This window comes from Procambarus clarkii, chromosome 39 (genome assembly GCF_040958095.1).
Source record: "Procambarus clarkii isolate CNS0578487 chromosome 39, FALCON_Pclarkii_2.0, whole genome shotgun sequence".
In the NCBI taxonomy this organism is placed as follows: Eukaryota; Metazoa; Arthropoda; class Malacostraca; order Decapoda; family Cambaridae; genus Procambarus; species Procambarus clarkii.
In genome coordinates, this window is record NC_091188.1 from 41,867,261 (window position 1) to 41,894,220 (window position 26,960).

The window sequence follows — 26,960 nt, forward strand, 5'->3', positions numbered from 1 at the left end:
AGTCAAGAACGGATTAATTCATTTTCCATTATTTCTTATGGGGAAATTAGCTTCAGATTATGAGTTTTCGGAATACAAGCTGTCTCCAGGAACGAATTAAACTCTTAAACAGAGGTACCACTGTATTTTAAATAAATATATATATATATATATATATATATATATATATATATATATATATATATATATATATATATATATATATATATATATATATATATATATATATATATATATATATATATAATATTTATTTATTATTACACATTATTATACAAGAAGGTATAATTTGTTATGAAATTACATAATTTGATTAAATGGTATATTCTTGTAAATCCACTAGACGTATCGTGTATATCATTTTCAGCAAACGGCTTGTCAACTAAATAATACTATCTATTTACTGTAAGTCCTGCCCCATAGAATACATGTATACAGGCCACTTTGTCTACTCTCCATAGCACCCCCAAGAAGTTCTCATAATTTGTCCAGTATCTAATTTGACGTGATTTTGCATTAGCAGAAACATACAAGCCCTGCAACCTACCTATCAATTACAGTGTCCATTACTCCATGGAAGTGGTAAAATTACAGAGCTTTAATTTCATTAACGTACTGGAATTTGAACATTAGTTGGTAGCATCCAAATTAAAATACATCAAGTGATAAGAGTTCAAAACTAGCATGCCAGAGTGTTAACATAGTTAACATATCATAACATGTTAACATATCAAAGCGTTATATGACATAGAGTGCTGGTAAGATGGAACACCACGAACATAGCTCTCATCCTGTAACTACACTTAGGTAATTACTTAGGTAATTATATGTCCAGCCAGTCACTATCTCAATGATCAGCAAGATACACCAAACAACACAGCATTTAATCTTAGAAAGGCTACCTTATTATATCCTTAGTACAGAGCAGTGAGCAATCCGTAATTTATTGAACATTTCACCATTGCACCTTCTCCATAAATAACAACCAATGAAAACAGTGGAGTTTATAGCGTCAAACAGTAATATACTGGTGCGGCAGGCCAACACATAGATAAACAACAATTATCGCTTGTCCCCTGTAACCTACACGTTACTTGGCTACTACAAAGAAACCTTTGTTCTGATTAAAAATGTTTTCTGACAGCATTTAAACATTGTTTCTATACATCAGTGTTTCAAAATATGACATTCATGTTTATCTAAATTTGCTCCATTAAAGTTTCTCAATAATTCCCTGAGCTAAGTGCTGGGGAAGCCGTAGGGAGATGGAACACGCCTTTGAGACTTCCCCTTGCATACCAGGAACCAAGACTTTCTTTACAAGGCGAGGGGAGCCTCTGAATCACGGATCACCCTAACACCAAGAAAGAACCTTCCAAAAAGCATAAACATAACAAAACAAGAAACTGCTTGATGAAAATAGGATACCTAGGGATAACAAAGAAAATGATCATTGTTATGGGGTAAAAACCCCAACCATTATGTTTCTGACTGATGCCACAAGACAGCCCAGGTCATCTGAGGTCCAGCTATAACCTGCTCCTTGAGAGGTTACTTTGAGATGATTTCGGGGCTTTGCAACCCCGCGGCCCAGTCGTCGACCAGGCCTCCTCGTTGTTGGACTGGTCAATCAGGCTGTTGGACGCGGCTGCTCACAGCCTGAAACACGAGTCACAGCCTGGTTGATCAGATATCCTTTGGAGGTGTTTGTCAAGTTCTCTCTTGAACACTGTGAGGGGGGTCGGCCAGTTATGCCCCCCCCCCCCTCCAAAAACCCACCAGAACTGAACCCTTCCATCCGACCAGGAAAAGCCATATCATTACATTCAAGGCTTGATTTCTATGAGGGGTTTCTCAGTAGCTCCCCAGGTTAACTCACAATGATATCTTGGTAGAGAAGGCTGGCATTTTGGAAACTGAACAAAGTAGGAAACAGGATAAAGCATGTAGAGCGTACCTGTGAGAGAAGGCAGAGGCTAAGGACTTGGGGCAGTGGGACACCAGCAGTGCAACACAGTTTTGGCCTCTACCACCTTCTCACCAGGTGGTGGAGGCCAAAACCGTCAGTAATCTCAAAGCGTTATATGATAGAGTGCTGGGAAAACGGGACACCACGAACATAGCTCTCACCCTCTAACTACACTTAGGTAATAACACGCTAACCATTGCTGTACAGTGTGGTGGTTACCACCATCCGCAGCTAGATGAATGGTGGCTTAAGGTGCCAGTTGTGCCACCTGGTGGCATGTGGGAGTGTTGCACGAGTGGTTGTATCACTTGTTTGCAAAATTGTATTTGGTAATGTTCACCAGACCACACACTAGAAGGTGAAAGGACGACGATGTTTCGGTCTGTCCTGGACCATTCTCAAGTCGATTGTTACTTGAGAATGGTCCAGGACGGACCGAAACGTCGTCGTCCCTTCACCTTCTAGTGTGTGGTCTGGTCAACATACTTTAGCCATGTTATTGTGACTCATTGCCTGCATTTGGTAATGTTCAGATTACCAAACACTTTTTGGAGGAAGTTTAATGATGTTTTGTGAGATTGAAGTGTCGTTCACCTCGGTACTGAAGGAAGTCGTCTGTGATTGGCACTCATAGCCTGCCTCAGGGAGGAGGAGCCAGTTGAAGTGGTACTTGGTCCTCGTAGGCAGAGACTGTCACAGAAACCTGGCATGTCCATCATGGCCTTACAGTACCAGTGCTGTAAGCCAAAGAAACTACTGTGGTACCACCTAAAAACTAGGCATTTCATTACACTTGATGCTATATTATTTTCTTTGTTTTCCTAAGTCATCTTCTTCCTTGATAATTGTATTGCTGCATTGTATTTTTCCTGAAGAAAACAACTTTTACTTACAATTACAGACAGCCTTACAATAGCATTACAATACACACACAAATCACAATAGCGTGATGCATCAAATTATCAAATCCAATAGGGCCGTGACGAGGAATGTCGTCCATGTTGTAGCTCAGTCGATTAAGGCAGCGTCTGGGATCTTCTCGGACGTAGGTTTGAACCCTCATCACAGGCCTTGTGGATTTGTTCAATAGCATTACAATTTCTTTTGTAAAAATTGTCACAGACATTTTTGTGTTACAGAGTCTGGCAAGATCACAGAATTAACTCATACCGGAAGTCATCAGGTCGTGGACGTGTGCGACGACTGGGTGTTGGTGAACTTCTCGTATATCTGCCAGCCCACTCAGATCTTGCTGGGCTATATCCCACAGCAGGGCCAAGAAAGTAAACTGAAGATGAAAGAGGTTAATATTTGGTGTTCTCTACAGTGCATGTGTATCATTCAAGCAAAATTGTAGACTTTGTTTCAGAATGTTTTGCATGGCTTCCTGTTAAAATTTAGGCCACTGCAGATGGTGACCCTAGGGTAAATATGCAAAGGCTGAGAGTGTATCATCCCCCTTTAGCAAGTCTTGTGTTGTCAGAATGTTTTGCATGACTTCCTGTCACAATTTAGGCCACTGCAGATGGTGGCCCTCGGGTATATATACAAAGGCCGAGAGAGTATCGTCCTCTTTAGATAGTCTTGTGTTGTCTCTTATCATTGTAACGTCATTTCCTGTGTAGTGCTGACCACAAGTTTGAGTTCTTTTCCTTTTTTAATCATACCATTTTGAATGACTATGGTCCTTAAACAGTTCCAGGATTTAGTATTGCGTTTTGTATATTTTTCTTTGTAAATTTCCTTTTAAATTTTTGTGTTTATTTGCATTGTGCCAGCACTGTTATATTGTTGTAGCAGAGTGGTCTACGTCCTCGGCTCACAACCAAGGGACACCTGTTCAATCTCTGGTCAGGATAAAATTGGTTGAGTATGTTTCCTCTCACCTGATGCTCTGTTCACCTAGCTTAACTTCTTAGTCTGTAGTGGAATCTTGGCAGTGAACTAGAATGGGCACTACTATCAAATTTTAACAAGACTACGTGAAATTTTCCATGTGGAAATAACATTAGTTAGTGAATATGAGATGCTCAGAGTCTCTTCTTCTCATTTCACTACATCCCTAACTCTCAACCCCTAAATGAAATTTCTCAGTCTCTCGATTTACCCCCTCCCCCCTTCCCTTTCCCTGTAAAAAATTTACCATTTTGCCTAACCAGAAATGACCCCCTCCCCCCCCTTTCCCTGTAAAAAATTTACCATTTTGCCTAACCAGAAATGTACAAATGCAAACAACACACCAAATATGTCGAGCCAATGCACAGCAAAAGTCAATATTACTGTGCATTAAGTTTTACTAATGAATCACAACATTTTAACGGCTTGCTCAATTTGGTGACAAAATGTGTTATGTTAGGCGAGAGGACCAGTTGTATGGAAAGCTCCTTTCTGAGCAGGTCATGAGGACCAAGGAATGTCCTTCTCTTCCCAAGGATCACACACAGCCAGGACGTTTGACATTAATGCTCAACACGGCAAAGATCTATTCATATGTCCCTCAGAAAGAATAGCAATGACCTGGGCTGCCCTCTGGTGGGTGTCAGGCATGTCATATATAGGGGTATCTTCTATGAGTATCATATCTTTTAGGGTATCATAGAAATCTCTCAGGGTAAATAACCCTGAAGAAATTATTGTTGCCTTTCTTTTACCTTTTTTTTTTCTTTTTCGGTTGCAATTCTTTTACCATGTCATGAAGTAGTCGACTAAGGCAGCGTCTGGAATCATCCCGGGCTTAAGTTCGAACCCTCATCACGGCCCTTGCGGATTTGTTTATTATTGTTGCCCTGTTTACCTCTTGAGTATCTAATATTCATCCAGCAGTTGTTTTTTATATTTGTTGTACTTTAATCATTCCGGTGGATCTTTTCTGAGTTTTGGGTTGATCACCAATCCCCAAGCTCCCCTTTACATTGTAGAGAGAGCCAGATTCTGGTGCTAGCTCCTGGTAGGCACGGGGTGGGTCTGCCAGAAAAGGACATCTTATTACATTCAGTGCTTGATTTAACTCCCCATCCCTACAACGACCCAATGGAAATCTTCACAAAAATCGCAGCTGCATTGGCAAGTAAATACCAACCAAACCTGACAGTGTCAGGTCTTATCTCTCGGGAATGCAAGATATTACCAGAAGAAGCAACTAGATAATACATGTCTGAAAGTGGAATAAATATGTACTGTACATGCAGAATTGTTACAATATTAATAAATAACACACTTGCAAAGCTACCCAGTCCTTTGAACTGAGCGGTTGCCTTGACTGGATTGGCAGGTGACGTGTCGTCGTGAGATTCCCGGAGTGCCCAACCACTACCACTCTCAGTGGACGTTCATAAACGACACGCCTCATCCTGATCCCAAGTACTCGGATGTACCGGTCTCTGTCATTTATTATGGCCCAACTTCTCTTGAAGAAGGTAAGAATGATGTTGAAGTGGACACTTTCTCATTATACTGCTTAATTTAATTAGTATTTGTGTTGGTATGATGCATGACATTGTTGTTCATTCTGAGTTTAGTGTTTCAAGTTAAATTATTACAAAGTATCTTGTTTATGTAATTGACACCACCCAGTTTTCAAGCTTTCAAAGGATGTGTAGGCAATTACTCAAAAAGATAAGAGAGTAGTTTTTTTCTGGAGGGAGCCCCATTGGCTCCCCAGAGCTATCCAGGCTGATATGTTACTATTAGCTTTCTGACATCAAAGTGCATGGAGTTTTTGCCTACCGGGGACCATGAGCCAGAACCTGGCCCTCCTCAGAGAAGCACGAGGAGCAATGGCCTACAGAAACCCCCGTGTGGTTGAAAGCATTCTATGTCTGCCATCAACCGGGTCTGGCACCCAGAAAGGTAGGCGCCCCAAAACAAAACCCCTATTTTAGTGAAAATATTGCTGCCAAAAGCTGAATGAGTGGACAGAACTCCCCAAATGAAAACTAGCAACTAGCATGACATCATCACGTTGCCGTGCCGCCGTCTGCGCATCCCCCCCTCCCCAGGAGGGGGAAGAGGGGAGCCCCAGACCTCCATGCCGGCAATCCAACTTCCAGTTCTTAGGCTAATGTGGTACTGACTGGTCAGGTGCCTCTGGCTCCAGTTTTGTTTTCAGTTACTGTGCCTTGTGGCATGATCTGTTTCTGCAGGTGGTGTATGAGCCATGAGTGATATTCTACGGTGCTCGGGCTGCATGCACCTAGGGTTTCTTCCCCTAGGTGCCCTGTAAGTACTGCCCTTGGGGCTTATGGCCACCTTCCACAATTCACCTTGGGATCTACCTCCACTGTGTCTTTTACTGCTCGGTACTTGGCCGCCCTTGGAGTCAGCTGGGGTCTTTGTTGCCCTTGTTTGCCTCTGGGTAGGAGGTAGTTTTCATCACTGGTAGGGGCACAGGCTACTGCACAGCTAGTTGTTACCTATTATGGGGGCAGGCTCTGTTCCGCATGGATACATTGTCCTCTTGTAGAATTTTTCTTTTGTTTTTGTTTTCCTGCCTGGTGGGGTCTGCCTTTGGTTGGTTGCCCCCTTTTTTCTGTTAGGCTCTTTCTCTTATATATGTCAGTGTTTTGGTGGTACCCCCTGCTTGGCCTCCATGAGTGGACATGTCCCGGGGGATTCACCTTTAGAAGTTTGCTTAGTAGTTTTGGGCGCCGGTTTGCAGTACCCTGCCTGGGCTTCCCTTAGCATGTTCTCAAGGGTAAGAGCCCTGGGAAAACCCCGCGGGGGCTCTGTGGTCCAATGGATGTGACCCGTGAGTCCCCCCCCCTTTCGCTTCATGTGAGGTTGATGGCTGCTCTGTCCCCTTGTCTCAGGGTGACATTCACCGGTTGTGCCTCCGCCTTGCTGCCTGTAGGGTCGGTGGTTCTTTAGATCCGGAGTTGTGCGACGTTGTTGTTGGTGCACGCTCACGCTCATCCTCGCTACTGATCATGGTCTGAGAGTGCAGGCAGCAGCTGCTTTGCATGCTAGGTTCTGGTTGCTGCAATGCGATGGTTTGGTTGCTTCCCCAGATGCCCTAAGACTTGCTGCCGACATGCGGGTCATGTCGGCAGGCAGTGCTAGCTGCTTCTTCGTATTCCACTTGGGCCCTAGCCCTTGGGTTGTCTTTGTCTTTTTGTCCTTTGCGGAGTTTGCGGTTGTGCAGTATCTGCAGGTGTCCTATGTCGGACTTGTTAGTCCTCTGGGGGGCTCGTGGGAGGCCTTCCTGCTGGAGGGGATCGTGTCTGGGCTCAGGGTTCTCCCGTCGTGGTAGGCCTGTGGTGCCCAATTGAGGGCAGGCACAGCCTTCGGTTCTGTCTTTTTCTGGTCGGTGCGGGGATTGCCCTTTGCACCGTTTAGGTTCTCGTATGGAGCATCGGCCTTTTCGCGGTTCATTTCATTGCTGGGGCGATGAGAGGGGGAGGCTTGTTCTGTTTGCTCACGGCTGGTCCCTCGATTCGTGGGCTTTTCGGGTCGTTATGCACTGCCTGCGGTGGCGTTGAGTGGCTCCTTCCTCTTCGGGGGGTGGGGGGTTGGGGCTGGCAGGGCGGGCCTCTTTTCCTGCACTCTATCGAGTCTTCTCGGAGTAGGTTCACTTGGGCGTGGTCGAAATTCCCTCATTTCTCAGGTGGGTTCTCGCCTGTTTCCGGTCCCAAATCAGGACTGCGCGGACCTTCGATTCAGTCCGGACTTGTCCTGTCTGAAACCGTGGGTTTATTGCCCTTCCCTTCGGATGCCTCCTCTGTCTCAGGTCCGTCTTCTGTTGAAGCCGGGCACTTGGATGGTGACCCTGGACCTCAAAGACGTGTATTGGCACGTCTCAATTCATCCGAGGTTCGGGGGCTGGCTCGGTTTTGTTGTGGGGTGTTCGAGGCCTGCCACTTCGTTGCCTTCCATTCTGCTTGACTTGCGCCTTGTATTTTCACATTTCTTGCTTGGGTCGGGATGGCCCGCCTGCGTCTGTTTGGTATTCGGGTTCTGGTCTACCTTGACGGCTGGTTGGGTTGGGTTCCCAGCCGGTCCTCGTGTCTGCTCGCTGGTGATTGGTTCTTTCCCGGCTTGCTGGGTTCGATTTGCTGGTGAACTGGTGGAAGTCCCATATGGTTCCCTCTCCAGTTCAGTCTTGGCTGGGTTTTGTGTGGGGCTCTTGGACTGCTTCCTTGTCTCTTCCTCAGGTGGCTCTGCTTTGAATGCACTTCGTATGTTCCCGAGGGGCTCCCGGGTTACGCAGTGGCTGCTTGTGGATTATGCGGAGTGCCTGAACTTTGCCATGATGGTCTTCCCGCCAGGTCGGGAGTGGCTTTGTCGGCTGTTCTGGTTCATTCGAGGATGTTCCTTCCGCCTCTCTCACAACCGCTGGGTTTGGCATCCGGGGACTTCCTCTTGGGGTTTTCGGGGTTCAGTGCCTCGGTGCCTACCCGAGCCCTCGCTCGATGTTCTCACGGACGCGTTGTCTCTTGGTTGGGGGTTTGTGACCTGTGCTCGCCAGGCCAGCCTGGGACGGTGGGGTCCGTCCTTCCGCCGGGTTCACGGCACGGTGCGGGGGTTGACGGCTGTGTGGATGTTGCTCAGGAGGTTTCGGGTCGTTCGCAGTTCGACGATCCAGCTCCATTCAGACTATTTCCCAGTGGTTCCTTGCCTGAACCGTGGGGGTTTGGTGTAGTCTTTGGCTCTTTGGGTCTGGTCGCTTCGGGTGACTCGTCTGCTGAGTTCTCGGGATTTGGCTCTCCTGGCGTTTCACGTTTGGGGGTGTCCTAGGTACTGGCTTGCTGGGAGCCTTCCGGAAGTGTGTTGTTCTTCTGGCTCTTTGATGGCCGGCCCAGCCTTGATTCAGGCACTGTTTGCTCGGTGTCCTAACCCGAGGGTCTTCCTGCAGCTCCGCCTCTTTTTGCAGATTGATCCAGCCAGGTACGTAGCTGGTTCGTTCTTCTCCTTGAGTCTACCTGCGTGCTTTGTCTTCGGCGGCAATATGAAGTTTCCTGGCGGTTGTTCCGGTTTTCCTATCCCTGTGTGGGTGTACTTCGTTCTCTGATGGGGTTGTATTGTCCTTTCTTTCGTGGTTGTTCCAGGACCGTCATCTTATGCCAAATACTGTTGCCTCCTATCGTGCAGCGCTGGCGGAGTTGCTGCAGCTTGCTTTCAGAATAGATGTTACTTCTGCCCCATTTTGCAAGCTGTCTCAGGCGTTGTTTCACCCCCTGCCTGCTCATGCACAATCTGAGCCATCCTGGTCCTTGTAAAGGGTGCTCTCATATTTGTCTTCTCCTCGTTTTGTTGTGGCCTCTTCGGTTCAGAATTGTTTTTCTAAGGCTCTTTTCTTGTTGGCATTGGCCTCTGGGGGTAGGATTGGAGAGCTTCATGCTCTCCTCTGGTGCAGGGGTTTTTGCTCTTTTGGTTGTGGAGATAGGTTTGTTCGTCGGCAGCTGTCTCCTTTTCTGGTGAAAATTAAGACTGCTGCTTTCCAGAGGGGCCCTTGGATTGTTGATGCTTGGTTGGTCAGGACGGGGGTTCATCATGTGTTGTGTCTGGTTACCGGTTAAGGCGCTCTACCGTTATTTGTGTGCCACGGCCTCGGTGGCTGGGGACGCGCTTTAGGTTGATCCGGTTTCCCCTTCTTCCCTGTTCCCGGGTCTTGGGATGTCCACAGGGTTATTAGGTCCAGCCAGCCTGCGGTCTATCCCCGTGCCCATGACGTTCGTAAGTTTGCTGCACTTGCTCTTGCTGCCGTCTTCGGTTGACATTCGGGCACGGGGTTTTTCGCGGTCGAACAGGGTCCTGGCTGTATGCTACCTCATAAATGTTCTTGGGCCTAGTCGGGCCTCTGTCTCTTTGGGTCAGCGGTTGCAGCCAGTTGTCTTTACTTCGAGTTGAGATGCGAGCACGGACTGCCTCCCAGGTAAGTCCCTCTAGTTTTTGTCTTGGGTGAAGTAGCTCTGGGAAGCTGCAGGGGCTCCAGGGAGCCACAGGGGCTCCCCCCAAAAAAACAGTATTGAATGTAATGAAACGCCATTTTCTGGGCCGGGGAGTCTCAGAAGCTTCCCGGCATTCCCTCCTTTCCCCGGTCAGGGTTTCGCGTTTTTTGACATCCAAACTGAGAACTAGTGGTTGGATCGCCGACGCAGTGGGTCTGGGGCTCCCCTTCCCCCTCTCGGGAAGGGGGGAGCTGACTGATTGCAAAGTCTAGGGATATACATATCAGCCTGGATAGCTCCGGGGAGCTTCCAGGACTCGCCCTGAAAATGGCGTTTCATTACATTCAACGCTGGTTTTTCTATGGCCTTCCACATGTCCCCATCCATATATAATACATTGATCAACCATGTGTCATTAAACAATCCTATATACAAAAATATGTCACTCAAGTTTTTAGTAAATTAAATATGTTCTAATGAGATCTGCAGTGACATAACCTTTCTCAAAGTATATAAAACCTCAAAATTATTTCCACATTTTCTTCACTGTGTTAATGCATATATCTGATCCACACAATCCTCTTGCAGGTGCTGTGAAACGCCCATTGATTTGCTGGCCACATGGAGGCCCTCACTCTGTTCTCACAAATGTTTATTCAATGGCTGCAGCATTTTTTGTCAAACTTGGATTTTCCATAGTTTTCCCTAATTATCGAGGGTCTCTTGGCTTCGGAGAAGATGGTGTCAATTGTCTACCTGGCTACTGTGGGGTGACTGATGTATCTGATGTTCACAAGGCCACCATAGAGTGTTTACACAGGTCAGTTCTACCATTTGTCACGTAAAACGTACTTATCGGTTAATGTCATTTTGTAGTTATCTGATTTGGTTGTCTCCTAAGGCTGATTTTGTGGAAAAGATAATGCTCAGTCAGGACAGGTCACTATTCTATGTTGTCATAGCAGGGTTCCCTTCTGTCCGCAACAGATTATAACGGTGCTAGGAAACTTGGAAAATGTTTATTCCATCTTGAAATTAACACTAGATAGTTTATGCATATGTTTACAAAGTGTCTCTAGTTGCTATGTAGCATCACAGCTACAGCAAAGTAGGTCCATCACTTACTGTACCAGTTGGGTCATTTAGTCACCTCGTATAATGAGCAATCTCAGTTCCCAGCTTTTGTGGATTGCTGGAACTCTATTCCTAGTACTTTAATGGTTGGAGCTCCTTTAGTATAGCCACTATTGGGTGTAGGGATGAATGAAGGCTATGGGCACTGTACTGGTTTTAGCACGCCAGGGGAATTTGTAGCTTGATCTCACAGTTCAGTATCAGTTCAGTACAGCATTGGCTCATCTTGGTGAGCTCATACCATTTTATTCATAGGTGTCACATGATAGTGTTGAGAGAAAGTGGCCAGATGGGACAAGTGGCAGTTTGCAAGAGTGCTACATTGTGATCCCTGTTACATCAAGTAGGGCTCGGTAAGGTTTTGTTGGTGTGAAATTTCTGTAGTCATTCAAAACAGGATTGGGTTTTTCTCCAGTCCCTCCCTAGCACCAGTATGACCCCAACAAGAACATAAGTAAAGCTCCATTGCAGTGTTGCTGAAAGTGACCCTATCATCATTGTGTTCAATTTGGAGCAGCAGGAACCTTGCCTTTGGGAGAATCACAGTAGAACATTTCAGAAATGAATATTAAATTTATGGAATAACAGATAATTTGAGACTATAGAGGCTACATAATAACCCGAGTGCTTGCAAGCAAAGTAAATTTTAAGCTGTTTTCTGATGAATGACAATTGTCACAGTGAACCAATAAGAATAAACATTTCATGTAATTGCAGTCATAAATTTTCATGTTTATTTGATTAATTAGGACTTATTTTTGCACAAGAAATTGATACATAATTTTGCATTGTTTACCAAATAATGTCTCATCATGACAGATTTTCTGAGGTTTTGGATGAATCTCGTGTGTTCCTGTTCGGTGGATCCCATGGCGGGTTTCTGGTGACACACCTAGCAGCTCAGTACCCAGTAAGTCAGAGTTCATCTCAAGTAATCCTTAAAGAGCTGTGTAAAAGCCATATATTCATCTGTGTATGAAAGAAAAAAGTACTGAAAACCCATAACGATTGATCACACCCGGTAACAGTAATATTAATGACAAATGTAAGAGAGTGTAACGGTTCTATTGTTACGTAAAGTATGGTGACAAATAAACACAGACACTAAGATACTATATATATATTTGGTCTAATATACAGAAGTACACAGGTGATACTTTGGTGTGAGTTGAGCGCACTGAGCGTCGGTACAGTATCTCGCAAGTGTCTGCTCTAGACCACACTTGAAAGTAGACTCTGGTTAATGTTTGCTATTCTGCTGCTTATATGCTCGGGCAACACCTCACCGTGTTGCCCGGGCAACGCCTCACCTCATTCATCTCCAAAGGTTGACAGGAATATTAACAAAGCATTTGGAGCGAGTATATTATTGGGATAATCTACTCGCTACAAGAGTAATGGATTGAATTATGCTTCCTCATTCACTTAGTGGTATTGGTTAAGCTTTATATTTTCTCAGTCATCTGGCATTGGTAGATAAATGCTAAGCACTTTGCTTCACATCTGTTAGCATTGTTTTAATGCATTATTAAGTGTTATTTTAATTAGCATTAACCCTTAAAGTGCGCATCACGTCATATGACGTGCTGGACGTTGTACCAGTAAACTGCGCATCACGTCATATGATGTGTTGGAGTACTACGCAAGATTTAAACAGCCCGCGGATACACGGGGTTCACCACACCTTCATCAGGGCTCTTGTAAACAGACGCCATTTTTTAAAAAAATCGTGGGCCAAACTCCCGGGTGTTATTGGCCTCAGTATTGAGTGAGCAACCAAGCCTGACGCACGCAGCATGAGCTAACAGCACTGCTGTTCAGCTTGTGACCACAGCATCGCCTAAAAATGCCAAATTATACTTGTTCATGCTATTATGTAGCGATGATATTATTACAGAAGACCCCTGACTGTGATAAAACTGACCAGGGTTCTGATAATAGCAGGATTGTGGTGATATTTAGCGCTGTGCGCCATGGAAGGAGGTGTAATGCTGTGGGAGGGAGGGTGATGGCGATGTCTTTTGACTGTGTGTGGCCACCTTTTATTGACTGCACTCACCATACCAGCTTAGTGGTTCGCTATGGTGAACACAAATGTAGATACTTATATATAACGTGCGTATAGAGGGTATAAACAGCAAGAGAAGGTTTGGAGCCGCCATTTTGGTGAGAGCGGTGGCGTCGTGCAGACGACGGTGTTGTTTACTGGTTACCACGATGGTCTTTGGGCACCATACCAGTTTATTTGTACAAGTATGATGAATAAAACAGGTAGATATTTATATATAATGTGTGTATATAGCGTAATAACACCACACAGTGTTGTTGGAGGAGAAATATTAGTGCGTCTGGCCTTGAGGGCGGCCGCCGATCAGCTGACTGTGTGAGTAGCCACATCTCTGTGCCTTTACTCACCATACAAGCTTAGATGTACAGTTATGGTGAACAAAACATGTAGATACTTATATATAACGTCTGTATATAAGATATATAGCGTAATAACACCACACAGTATTGTTGGAGGAGAAATATTAGTGCGTCTGACCTTGAGGGCGGCCGCCGATCAGCTGACTGTGTGAGTAGCCACATCTCTGTGCGAGTAGCCACATCTCTGTGCCTTTACTCACCATACAAGCTTAGATGTACAGTTATGGTGAACAAAACATGTAGATACTTATATATAACGTCTGTATATAGTGAATTATAGCAAAAACATTATTGTGGGAGGAGAATGAGGGTGAGTCAGATGACTGGAGGGAGGGCGGGAGTGGCTGGCTGGTACACGGCGGTCACTCCTCATTACTTTTTGACTCATAATAGCTACTTAGTGGTTCGTTATAGTGAACAAAACATGCAAATACTTATATATAACCTGTGCGTATAGTGTAATAACCGACAAAGTATTTGTTCACTGATTGATGAACATAATTGAATCAACAATATGCATACCATATTTTTTAGTACACCAACGATTCACTCATTTTATTATATAAATATATCAAACTACACACTATTGAATAATATTACAGCAAAAAAAGTATGAAAAATCAGAGACATTGAAATAATTCGGTAATTATCTCTTTGTGGCAACTCTGGCCTGACAGCTTGCGAGCAACAGACCGCCTGGGACGCACGCTGAGTCAGCGCCTATAATTTGCCAGACTTCCCCGCCCTATAGCGGGCAATATATGCCACTTATGATTTTTTTTATTATTTTTCCCGTGATCAGTGAACACAAATTAACAGGTTAGAAAGAAAAAATAATTTTTTTTTTTCAAAATGACATGCGCCTGTGGGGATGGCAGGATATTAGACCCCGAGCATGTTAAGGGTTAATACATATGTTAGCATTAAGTTTTCTCCCATAACCAGGTTCTCCATTATTTGTCTTATCTTTTAGTTTACACACATGGTTTAATCTTTGGGACAAGGGAAGGGTATAGTACAGTAGTGTTAATCTGGTTTATATTAAACTTTCAGGCAATTTAAGCCTGCAATAACGTCAAACCTTATGTGGCTCAAAATCAAAATTATTTTATATGAACCCATGTTTTATTTATAAAGATAACAAGCTTTTAATTTATAAAATCCAAAATTACATATTAAATGTTAGCACTACAAAATAAGGGCTTGTATCAGAATTTTAGCTGCAAGCACAAACAATTTTGCAGATACTCTACCTGCTTTCCATTTTCTTTTGAATGATTTTCTGTGGGGAGCCCCTACGGCTCCCTGGAGCTTATCGGGCTAATGTATGTTATGTTAGACCGGGACATTAGCTAAGGAGTTCAGACCTACCAGGGACCAGCGCCAGAACCTGGCCCCTTCAGAGAGGTTTCAGGGAGCAATGGCCCTGGAAAACCCCATATGGTTGGGGGTTTTCCTTATCTGCCATCGACCGGGGTTAGGCACCCAGAAAGGTAGGCGTAACAAAACAAACCCCACATGGTAAGAAACTACAACAAAAACCGAACAGAGAGGTAGAAAACTCCCTACAATCCCAAGGAAACAAGCAAACAAGCAAACATCACACTTTACTGCCGCGCCGATCGTCCGCGCAGCCCTCCCCACCCCGGGAGGGGGAGGGGGGAGCCCCGGACCTACCGCGCCGGCTGCCAAGCTCCAGTTCGTTCGCTAATGTCAACCGGGATTGACGCTTCTCTGGCCTCAGTTTCCTAGGCGGTGTTTGCCTTGTGTGGCGTTCACTGCCGTGTGTTGTGGTGTGCGGTGGCCAGGAGTACTTCATCAGTGCCGGGGCTGCATGTGCTTAGTGGCTGACTTCCCTAAGCGCCCTGTGAGTACTGCCCTTGCGTAACAGGGTTATCTTCCCTGGGGCGTTCGGGAACCATTCCCGTAGAGGTTCTTGCTGCTCGGCATTTGCCTCGCCCTTGGGGCCAGCTGGGGCTTGGGGCCCTTGTTTGGCCCTGGGTAGGGATTGGTATTGTGCTGGTTAGGGCGTCAAGGTGTTGCGCAGCCTGCCACCTATGCGGCGGCCGGTTTCTGTTGCCTCTGGAGACGGTGTACTTTTGCGGGGTTTTTCTTTTGTTTTTTATTTTCTTGCCTGGTGGGGGTCTGCCTAAGGTGGTTATAGTTCCACTGGTAGTGTTTGGCGGCCCTCTGCTAGGCCCCCGTGCTTGTACACGTCTCAGGGGTTTTCAGTGCTATAATCTACCCTCTTGTTATGTTTGGGTTTCTTAACCGGTTAGCAACACCTTGCCCGGGCTTCCCGTAGTTGTTACCCTACGGGCCCTGGAAACCCCTGTCTGGGCTCGGGGGACCATTGAATGTGTCTTCCGGGTTCCAACCCGTCTTGAACGGGATCGTTGGTTGCTGTTCCCTTGTCTCCGGGTGACAGTCGCCATTTTTACCTCCGTCATGCTGCCTGTTGGGTCACTGACACCTTGACCCGGAGTCTTGCGAGTGATTCTCTGCTTGTTCTCCAGTACTCTCCTGATGTTATTACTGTTCAGAGTACAGGCGGCATCCATGTTGCAAGCTAGGTTAGGTTGCTGCAACATGCTTGGTTGGTTTCCCACTCGAATGCCCCGTGGCCGCCCCGTTTGGTTAGGTGCTGCTCGCCCCTTTCTCTCCATGTTCCCGGCTCCGGACCGTCTGCGGGTTTCGGGGTCGGGGCGGGGTTCAGTTGCGGCAGAGGCTCGGGCGGTTTTCGGGGGATGCCCCGTTCGGGTTGGGGACGGAGGTTTGAGCCTGTGCCTCCTGCCAAGGCTTCTGGGTCTTACCAGCGGCCCTTTCTTGTTGCCTTTCCCATGGGCTCTTGCTTTTCTTTACGGGCGGAGGGCTTGGAGGACGGCTCTGCCCCGGGGCCTCTGTTGTTGGTTCCCGGGGCTGTGGGGGTTGCCTGCTAGCAGTTCTGGGGCGGTTTTGCCCCTTCAGGGGTTTTTCTGCTGTTGGGCGTCGTTTTTCGCCCTTCCAGTCTGCTAGCTTCCCACATTTGCTGGCGTGTTTTTGTGTATTAAGCGTCAGTCACAGCCCCTGCTGGCGGCCATTTTCGTCTGCCGGTTTCCCGGCGTGGCCACCAGGGCGGCGTTGCGGTTTGTTTACATGCGTCTGGGTGTGCGAGCGAGCGTCTCTGGTGAGTTTTCAAAACATTTGCAGGGTTTTTGTTCTCCTGTTGTCGTTTCTTTGTTTTTCTGGTGTTTTCTTGCCGTTGCCTGTTCCTCTGGGAACGTTTGGGTGTTGATTTTGGGTCTGAGCCTCTGGGTTTAGGCTCAGTGCCCCTGGCTGGTATGCTTGCTCCCACACCTTGCCCCTCGGTTTTCGGTCTGTTGGGACCGTTTTCCCAGGGCGTTCTGCTGGGGTCTGTGCTTTGCCTTTTAGTGGTGTTCTCCGCCGGCAAATGTGGTGGTTTGGGCTCCCCCTGGTTCGATTCTGGGTTCCTTTGGGTTCCTTGGTTTCGTTCTGGAGGTTTCTTCCTCTTGGGCCCCCTTTTGTGGGTTCAGGGGACTTTGTTTCCTCGTGTGACCCGGTTCTGCCTTTTGGGGTTCCGGGGTCTTCCTGGCTTGCAGACTGAGCTTTTTGGGTCTTGGCACATGTTGTGGTTGTGCTGGGACTTTGTGGTTTTGCTGTCGAGGTGGGCCTTTAGATGCAGTTTTGTGCCTTCTTTGCCTGGCCGGCGTAGTGCTCTTTGCCACTAGTCGGCGGCTTGTGCTTTTACAATATATGTCCTCACCTAGTTGTGCTTGTGGGGGTTGAGCTCTGGCTCCTTGGTCCTGCCTCTCAACCGTCCGTCAACAGGTGTATCGGTTCCTGTGCCTCTTGGGCTCTGTCATGTCTACAAGTGACGTTGTATGGGGGTCAGCCTCGTTACTTGTGTGAGGAGTCGCCACATTACTTCTTCGTGCTTTCCCGTTCCCATTCTGAAAAAAAAAAAAAAAAAAAAAAAAATTTAATTCTATCTGTGGCTCTTTTGGGTACTCAGTTTCCCCCTGTGTCCCCTAGTGCGTGTGCCCCTTGTGTTACATAGCCTGTCCTTCTCAAACCTGTCGATTCCCTTGGGTATCTTGTATGTGGTGATCAGGTCTCCCCTCACTTCCTCTTCCAGCGAAGTGTGGTTTCATTCCCGTAGTCTCTCCTCATGACTTCGGTAGTGTACTTTTTCTTTCTGAAGGGGTTCTGTTCCCTTCTCTGTTGACTGGGCGCTGGGGGAGCAGCTTGCTCTGTTGCCTCTCGCTTGGTCCCGCTGTTGGTGGGCGCTTTGGGTTGTCTTCCGGCCTCTGCTGGCGTCGGAGGACGGCTTCTCCCCCTTGGGGGGGGTTCAGAGCTGGCGGGGTGGGCTTCTTCCCTGCGCTTCGTCTTTTCCTCTTCGTGGGTGCGTGGGGCGTGGTCGATCCGCCCCATCCTTCTGGGCTTCCCGTCTGCTCTTTGCAGTCATGGGCTTTTCCCGTCTGCTCTTTGCAGTCATGAGCTTTTCCAGTCTGCAGTTCTTCTGGACTACTTCCGTCTGCGCCCTGGATCCTCTGCCCTGCTCGGAGGACTGTTGTCTCCTGTTCGGATTCTGTTCGGGCCGGGTGCATGGATGGTGGACCTGGACCTCCAGGTCACTTCTTGGCACGTTCCTCTCCAGTTTTTCTGGGGCTAGCACGGTTGGTAATTACCTATGTGTACTTACCTAAGTGTAGTTACAGGATGAGAGCTACTCTCGTGGTGTCCTTTCTTCCCAGCACTTTGTCATATAATGCTTTGATTATAATTGTCATATTGTCATATAATGATTGTCTTATGTCATAATGTCTTAATATGATTGTCATACAATGCTTTGGTGGTGGGGCTTCAGGTTTGCTGTTTTTATTGCATTCCCTATTTTGTGAAGGGCACTTTGTATACTCTTTGCATCTTTACCGGATCTTAGTGCCCTGTCTGCGTCTGAGATTCGGTGTCTGGCCTACCTCGACGACTGGCTGGAGTGGGCTCCCAGTCAGTCCGCTTGTCTGCTCGCCAGGGGTTGGTTCTTTCCAGATCGCTGGGTTTGGTTTCCTGGTGATCTGGAGGTTTACCTTCTGTTTCCGTCCCGGGTTCGGACCTGGGCCTTGTTTCAGGCTCTTGGGCCCCTCATTGTCTTCCCTCCAGAAGTGTTACTGTGGCTGTGGTCCCGCCTTTGGCTGTTCAGGCTCACAGCCCGGTTCCGGTGTTCCTGGCTGTCTGGTTTGCGCTTCGGAGGGTTTGGGTCACTAGGTACTCTACCATTCAGCTCTGTTTGGACTGTTCTCTGGTGGTTCTTGCCGGAACCACAGGGGGTTTGGTTAACCGTGTGGTTCGTGTCCGGGGTGTGTCCTGCGTCCTGGTGGACAGCTGTCTCGGTTCATTCCTCTTCGTGGGTTGGCCAGTCGTCGCCGATTCGTTTTGTTGGCTCTGTTGGGCTTATGGACTCCTGGCCATGGACGTCTTCGGGTCGGCGTGGTCTAGGCGTCGCCCGTTTTGTGGCGCCCTTCCCACCTGCGAGGACTTCCCGGTGGAGGCTTTCGGCAGGCCTGGTCGAGGTGGGGGGTACCTGTACCTCTTCTCCCGGTCCAGCTGTTGCTTCGGGTTCTGGCTCGGTTGCAGCCCATTCCCACGAGAACAGTCCTTATGGTTCCACGGTGGCCGGCCCGGCCTTCTTTTCAGACGCTGCTTGATAGGTGTCCGTTCCCGGGGCGTTTTTCCTGAGGCTTCGCCTCTTTCAGCAGGCCGAATCGGTCCTGTCCGTGACTGGTTCGGCCCTCTCTTTGGCTCTTCGCGTCTGGTATTTTGACGCAGGTATCGCCATCTCTATGGTGTTCAGGTGGCTTTGTTGACGGTGTCCCACCTGCGAGCTTCGTCTTGGAGACTGTATGACGTTTATTACGTTTTCTCGCGTTTTGTTTCCCCTCCGGCCTGCTCATGAGTCGCCTGAGCCATCCTGGTCCTTGTTCAGGGTGCCTTCTCTTCCCCTCAGTTGTGGTAACCCCTTCGGTTTCAGTTTCCTCCTCTTTGGTACTGGTGGTAGCTTTATTGGTGTGCAGCCTTTCTCTGTCCTGGCGACGGTCGAGACGGCTGCTTTCCGGAGGGGTTCTTGGGGTATTGGTACTTGTTTGGTTTGGCCGGGGGGTGCGTCCTGTGTTGTCCAGTTGTGCTTTTTGCTGTTGCCAGCGTACCGTGCCTGGGGATGCGCTGTGGTTGATCCGGTTCCTTCGTTCCCTGTTTTCAGGGATCGGGTCTCCCGGGTCGTCCGCAGTGTTTTCCTTCTTCCTGCGGTCTGTCTTTGCGCCCGTGCTGTTCAGACGTTTGCAGCAATTGCTGCTGTGTTGGTGACGTCTCGGGCTCATTTCGGGCGCAGGGAATTGTGGGTCGCACAGGTTTTTGGCCGCCCATCCATATGTGCGTCTGTTCTTGGGTGTTCTTGTTGCCTTGGGTCACAGGTTTGCGACCGGTTGTCTTGGCTTTGCGTTGCAGAGTTTGTGGCGGCCGCCTCCCGGGTTAGCCCTTTCTTTTCCTTCTCTTTGGGTATGAAGCTCCAGGGAGCCGTAGGGGCTCCCCACAGAAAACCAGCGTTGAATGTAATGAAACGCCATTTTCTGGGTGAGCCCCGGAGGCTCCCTGGAAACCCTCCCTCCCACCGGTCGGCGGTTTTTTCGCGTTGGTTGAAGCTTAGCTTCCGAACTGGAGCTTGGCAGCCGGCGCGGTAGGTCCGGGGCTCCCCCCTCCCCCTCCCGGGGTGGGGAGGGCTGCGCGGACGATCGGCGCGGCAGTAAAGTGTGATGTTTGCTTGTTTGCTTGTTTCCTTGGGATTGTAGGGAGTTTTCTACCTCTCTGTTCGGTTTTTGTTGTAGTTTCTTACCATGTGGGGTTTGTTTTGTTACGCCTACCTTTCTGGGTGCCTAACCCCGGTCGATGGCAGATAAGGAAAACCCCCAACCATATGGGGTTTTCCAGGGCCATTGCTCCCTGAAACCTCTCTGAAGGGGCCAGGTTCTGGCGCTGGTCCCTGGTAGGTCTGAACTCCTTAGCTAATGTCCCGGTCTAACATAACATACATTAGCCCGATAAGCTCCAGGGAGCCTCCGGGGCTCACCCAGAAAATGGCGTTTCATTACATTCAACGCTGGTTTTTTGTTTGTTGTTTTTAGCTGAGCTGTATTGATACGTCCTCTTTGCTTAAAACTCTGACAATGCTAATACACTGACTACACCAGGCTAATACACTGACTACACCAGGCTTTTGGGTGATTTTTTCTGCCTATGGGGACAAAATGTTAATTTTTCAATGTCTATTCCCCCTGCAAACAGCAAGGTAGTATGAGAGAAACTCCCTGTTTGACACAGATGTGCTTAAAAAATCAAACCCATTAAAAGTTCCTTGGCAGGACTGAATTGCCAAAGAACCTTCTGAAGCTTTCAATGCACCCACTATGTCTGTACCCTGGTACGAGGATATGCTTGAGGCAGTCGTCCAAGACAGTCTTACAGAGTGGCCTTGCTACGTGAGAATATTATTAATATTATAGTACTGTACTTTGAATTCAAGTCTGTATGTGTTACCTTTAGCACTTGAACTCATTAGGGTGAAAGATGGGTGTGGTTGTAAAGTGGCTCATTTATGGTTATGCAGTGACTGTAACTGGTCACATTAATAAATACCAAGTACTTGTGAGAGACTGTGGCCATAAGAGACAAGAGCCCTAGAAAATGTCTCTATGTTGCATTATGAAGAAGAACTCTGAAAACAACTTGACGACCTATACCATGACTCCTTTTCCCTCATTCACCCATCACTAGGTACCTACAGATTTGGCGATATGAACATGGTCCAGCTGATAACGTGGAAAATGCTTCAGGGCCAAGTACCAAATCTACACAGTAAAATAACAACGTACTGGAGTGAACGATATGGAAGAAAATGCAGAATAGTACCAGTGAAGAGCAGGGGTGCCATAGGCACATTCAGAGAACACTGTATAAACATCAGAGGTCCAGTGAAGAGCAGGGGTGCCATAGGCACAATCAGAGAACACTGTATAAACATCAGAGGTCCATGGTTGTTTAACACCCTCCCAGTGAGCATAAGAAATACAGTATTGCTGGAACAAAAGTGGACATCTTCACGAGGAAACTAGATTGTTTCCTCCAAGGAGTGCCGTACCAACCGGGCTGTGGTGGGTATGTGGGCCTGCGGTGGGTATGTGGGCCTGCGGGCCGCTCCAAGCAACAGCCTAGTGGACCAAACTCTCAAAAGTCAAGCTTGGCCTCGGGCCGGGCTTGGGGAGTAGAAGAACTCCCAGAACCCCATCAACCAGGTATCAACCAAGTATAATAGGTAACTATTGACAAGCTCTCACATGTTAAACCTGGCCTCAGTCCGGGCTTACTCCCAGAAACGCATCAAGCAGGTATGTATTATCATTTGTTGGGGCAGGACCCTGATTTGTTAGTAGTAAGCTATATGTGTCAATCTTTTGTCTATTTGAAAAGCCTACCAAAGTCATCCTGTAGGAATTTTAGCCTTGTGAACTAGTTTGTCACCCTATTTATATATATCTACAAATTTGCTAATATTGCTCTTCAGTCCTTATTTACTTATTTATTTATTTATTTATTTATATACAAGAAGGTACATTGGGTTTGTGAGAATACATAGCATAGTACAGTATTTACAATCTTGTAAAGCCACTAGTACGCACAGCATTTTGGGCAGGTCCTTAATCTAACAGATAATTTTAAGTAGGTAAATTCTATCAGAATTAATAAAATGATAACAAATACATTGCAAGAAAAAAATGAGATGAGAGAGATCAGTAAGTATATTAAAGCACATTGGTATATTAAAGCTCTGATTGATTACATTGACAGCTTGATTGGTAATTTAAACAAGATTAATAGACACCATACAGCAGATTGACAGCACATATAAGAAGACAGCAATGATCACAATGATAAAGATGTTCAGATTGGGTACATAAAGATTGGGAGATTGGGTAGCAATAGATACAGTGCAATTTTAAAGCCATAGGTAAAAAACTATGAAGATGAAATCAGGTACTTTTTAGTATTGTTTTTGAATGACACAAAAGTTGGACAGTTGTTCAATTCAATAGGGAGTGAGTTCCATAGACTGGGTCCCTTTATTTGCATAGTGTGTTTACACAGATTAAGTTTGACTCTGGGGATATTAAAGAGATATTTATTTCTGGTGTGGTGATAATGGGTCCTATTACATCTGTCCAGGGAGTTTCAGACAAGGATTTGCATTTAAGAACAGAGTTTTGTAAATGTAGTTGACACAAGAGAATTTGTGGAGTGAGATTATGTTTAGCATGTTTAGGGAGTTAAACAAGGGGGCTGAGTGTTGTCTGAAAGCAGAATTTGTTATTATTCTGATAGCAGATTTTTGCTGGGTGATGATGGACTTGAGGTGGTTTGCAGTGGTTGAACCCCATGCACAGATACCATAATTAAGATAGGGATAGATTAGTGCATAATATAGAGAGATGAGAGCAGAGTTAGGAATATGAAAGTTTAGCTTTTCTTATGATACTGGTAAGCACTGATGAGTACCTTTTAACTACTTCCTTTGAAACTAGGCCAATCCTAAATTTCTTTTCATATTCATGTTTTTGGTTGATTGATTTAATTATGCCACTTGTGAGCCACGGGTTATTTTTTCTTTTATTAGTTACTTGTTTGGTAAGGGGGGGACAGTGAGTGTTGTAGAGGCTTAGAGTTTTGGAGAGAAAGAGGTTAGTTAATGAGTTTATATCCTGTGTATTATTAAATTCAGATTCCCAGTTAATATTGAGAAGTGCATTAGAAAGATTGCCTAAAGCTGATTCACTGTGTAGCCTGAATGAGAGTTTCTTGCTTTCTGGTGGTGATGTGTCCATGTTTGCTATGAGGAAGGTAGGATAGTGGTTAGTTGTTCTGTCATAGATTACCCCAGATGTAAGGGGAGCTGTTATATTAGTCCATAAGTGATCCAGAGTAGTGGCAGATGTTTGAGTGACTCGGGTGGGCTTGGTGATTGTGGGGATTAGCATACAGGAGTGCATGCTGTTACGGAAATAGTCAACTTGAGGGTTGTTTTGAAGACCCAGGTCAATATTGAAATCACCTCCCAGAATGATGTGATTTTTGTTGAGATTGTTATTTATGATAAGATTCCTTACATTGTCAGAGAATGAAGCTATGTTGGTATTAGGAAATCTATAGATGGCACCGATAGTCAGGGAGGATTTAAGGGATTTACTGGAGAACTTGGCAAAGGTATATTCACAATAGTCGTCTCTATCACTAATGACACTACTGCAGATGAAAGTATCTTTGTATTATATTGCTGTGCCACCTACTTTTTTATTAGGCCTGCAGTTATGAATGGCTTTATATCTAGCTAAATTGTAGAGTTGGGTATAGTCATTGCTTAGCCAAGTTTCTGTTAAAATGATGAATGATAATTTAGTACCTAGTGCTGTGAGTAGTGCATTTATATCATCAAAATGTTTACCAAGTGACCTAACATTTTGGTTGTAAACTGATAAGCAGGTTCTATTTAGGAGTTTGTTTTTTGCAAGATTTGCTGTGTAATACCTGCAATAATGATGATCAATGTGCTGATTTGTGTGGGTATGGGACAGAAGATTTCGATCAGGATCAATATCAGTAAGCATATAGATACAATAATGTCACGATACAATAAGATAAGCAATTACAGGAACAGTTAAATACTAAAACTGCTGTAAATAGAAAGTAATTGTAGCAAAACACAACAATAAACGTAGGGACGCAAAAAATAGAAACAATTAGAGGTAGAGCAAAGATTCCCGTAGATAGCCAGTAAGGATACAGTAGTTAGGTTAAGAAAGAAGAAAAAATCAGTTGACTGACAAGAATAATATATAGCAAAAAATAGAGACAAATAATAATCGTAAAATAAAGATAATCTTAAAAATAAATTATTTAATATAGCTTAGTTGTGAACCTATAATTAGTATGAACTTAAGAAAAAAAATGAGCTCAATAATTAATTACAATAAATGATGTATAAATCAAATTACAATTAAATTTAAAAATTAAAAACAAAAACAAAAATAACAGGGTAAGATTATATTTATGAGCAAGATTTTACTAAGACACTGAGGTAAATGCTTACATAAATACAAAGTCTGCTATAATTAGAGAATAATTATAGCAAAACACAACAATAAATGCAAGTAAACAGAAGAATTGAAACAATTAGTAGTAGAATAAAGATCACTAGATAGCCATGAAGGATACACAAGTTTGGTGGAGAGAACAAAAAATCAGTAGAGACTGTAAAGATGAATATATAAAAAATTTGACGAATGATAATTGTAAAGTAAAATAATCTTAGATAATTAATTTTATTTAGCTTAGTTTTTAATCTATAATTAGTATGAACTTAATTAAGAGAACATAATGAGATCAATAATTAATTTCAATAAATGACATAAATCAGAACAATTAAATTTAAAGTTTAAAAAAAGAATAGGGTAAGATTAAATTTAAGAGTAAAATTTTACAATGATACTGAGGTAGATGCTTGCATAAGTGCATGGAGACTTGATGGATTACTTAGGAAATTATATGAATGAGAGAACATTAGGTAAATGGTAAGGCAGAGACAGCACCTTGGACAAAGTTAGATTAAGTTAGGTTAGACTCAGGCACTCAGAGTTATTTTAAGTTGGCATTGGTCGGGTTCAGGTTTTCAGATATACCACAATTACTAAAGAAGGCCAGTAGTTGTTGGTCACACTTTATTTCATATCTTTTTCCTGCACTTTCCTTGCATCAAAATCCTACATCAAAGTCCTGCATCAAAATCATTTATGTATATGGTCCCAGGACAAATCCCTGGGAAACTCAACTTGCAACAGTTTCTCACTTGCATTTGACTCCATTTATGCTAAGCCTGTTAACGTTGAAATAACCATATCCTTATCAAACTTGAAATGTCCCCTAATTCCATACACCTATATCTTTATAATCAGTCTTTCATCAGACACAATATCAAAAGCTTAACTAAAATCAAGGTATATAATGTCTCAATCTTTTCTGCTATCAGTTACAGAAATGCTGAAAAAGAATGAATTGTTTGTTTAACAAATGCACCTCTTAGTTAAGCAGTGTTGTCAGTTGTTTATCAATGTGTTTTGCAAGACGGTTATGAATGATTATAACAGTTATTGAGTCAAATAATTTTCCCACAATAGATGTTAAGCCCAATGGTTTGATGCAGGGGATCAAATCTCCCATCTTTAAAATCGGCATTACATTTGCAACTCTGCAAATGGCATTGATTAATGCCATTTGCATTAATGCTTAATTATTTCTCTTCGTCAGGAATTATACAAAGCTGTATCAGCAAGAAATCCTGTCACAGATATTCCTGCAATGGCTAATGTATCAGATATTCCCGACTGGTGAGTAAGCCAAACTTTTAATATTAAGCTGTTTCTTTTTCATTTGTAGGAAGTGTACAAAGTTGCAAGTGTTAGAAACCTCTCGTGTGACTTTGGTTCAGCCTTGAACTGTAAAGATAACCCTGATCTGTAAGTAAGGTATTTTGTTTTAAGTTCCTACCTAACATTCGTATCAGGGGCATTGTTTTTGCAGCCTGGTAATGCATATAATCAGTTCACTGTTCTTTATGTTACAGTTTCCTTAAAAAGATATCTACCATTATCATTATTTAGTTTGATCTTCAGTGTACACATTGTTGCCAAAGTTGATTATATTCTTGGCTAAGATTATGCCTCTTGTGCCCTAATTACTGTTCATCACCATTATTTTTCAACTCTGGTTTTGGATATAAATTTTTGTTATGTATAATTTAATATCTCTTGCTGTCAGCTATGATTTAAAAAATATTGTATTCACTTGAATATATTCAGTGAAGGATATCAAAGTTAATCCCAGAAATTAGAAACCTTGCACATGAAGAAAGATTATGATAGGTTCATTTACATTCTTTAGGAAGGGGTGACATGATTGGAGTATGCAAATGGATGAAAGGATATAATAAAGGGAATATTAAATAGGTGGTAAATATATAAACGCAAAACAATAGATACAAATTGGATAAATTTTTATTAAAGAAAGACCTGGGTAAATACTAGTTTGGAAACAAGGTTGTTGATTTATGGAACAGATTACCTGGTAACGTAATAGATGTACAAAAGTTTTGGTGGATACAAGTAAGAGCTGCGTAATATGGGGCAATAGGCCTTCTGCAGTTTCATTTATTCTTACGTCTAATGAACTGCCCCTTTCTGGTTAACTGGTCTTTTCAAACATGTCTTGTCTACTCCAATAAAGTAGAGTGTTTGTAAGGATCAGCTATCAATCATACAACAAAAATAAGAAAACAGTGATTTAGGATTCTTAAGGGTATTGTACCCAAAAGTGAGCTTAACTCCGTCACCCACATCGACTGTGTATTGAGGGACACAGCAGATGTAGTTTATCGACTGGCTAAAAAACAA

At 44.8% G+C, this 26,960-nt stretch overlaps 1 protein-coding gene across 6 annotated transcripts in view; it reads left to right on the plus strand.

Annotated features, from left to right (window-relative positions):
- Positions 1-26,960, plus strand: part of LOC123760251 (acylamino-acid-releasing enzyme) — a 246,343-nt gene that overhangs the window by 64,036 nt on the left and 155,347 nt on the right. For 5 of the 6 annotated variants that reach the window (XM_069338417.1, XM_045745747.2, XM_069338418.1 and 2 more), the window contains exons 11-15: positions 3,109-3,272; positions 5,241-5,385; positions 10,444-10,675; positions 11,809-11,899; positions 25,819-25,898. In XM_069338417.1, the coding sequence (XP_069194518.1) occupies positions 3,109-3,272; positions 5,241-5,385; positions 10,444-10,675; positions 11,809-11,899; positions 25,819-25,898 (712 nt within the window). Of the gene's footprint in view, positions 1-3,108; positions 3,273-5,240; positions 5,386-10,443; positions 10,676-11,808; positions 11,900-25,818; positions 25,899-25,947; positions 26,028-26,960 lie in introns of all 6 variants that reach the window. The other variant, XM_069338419.1, reaches the window with a different exon arrangement.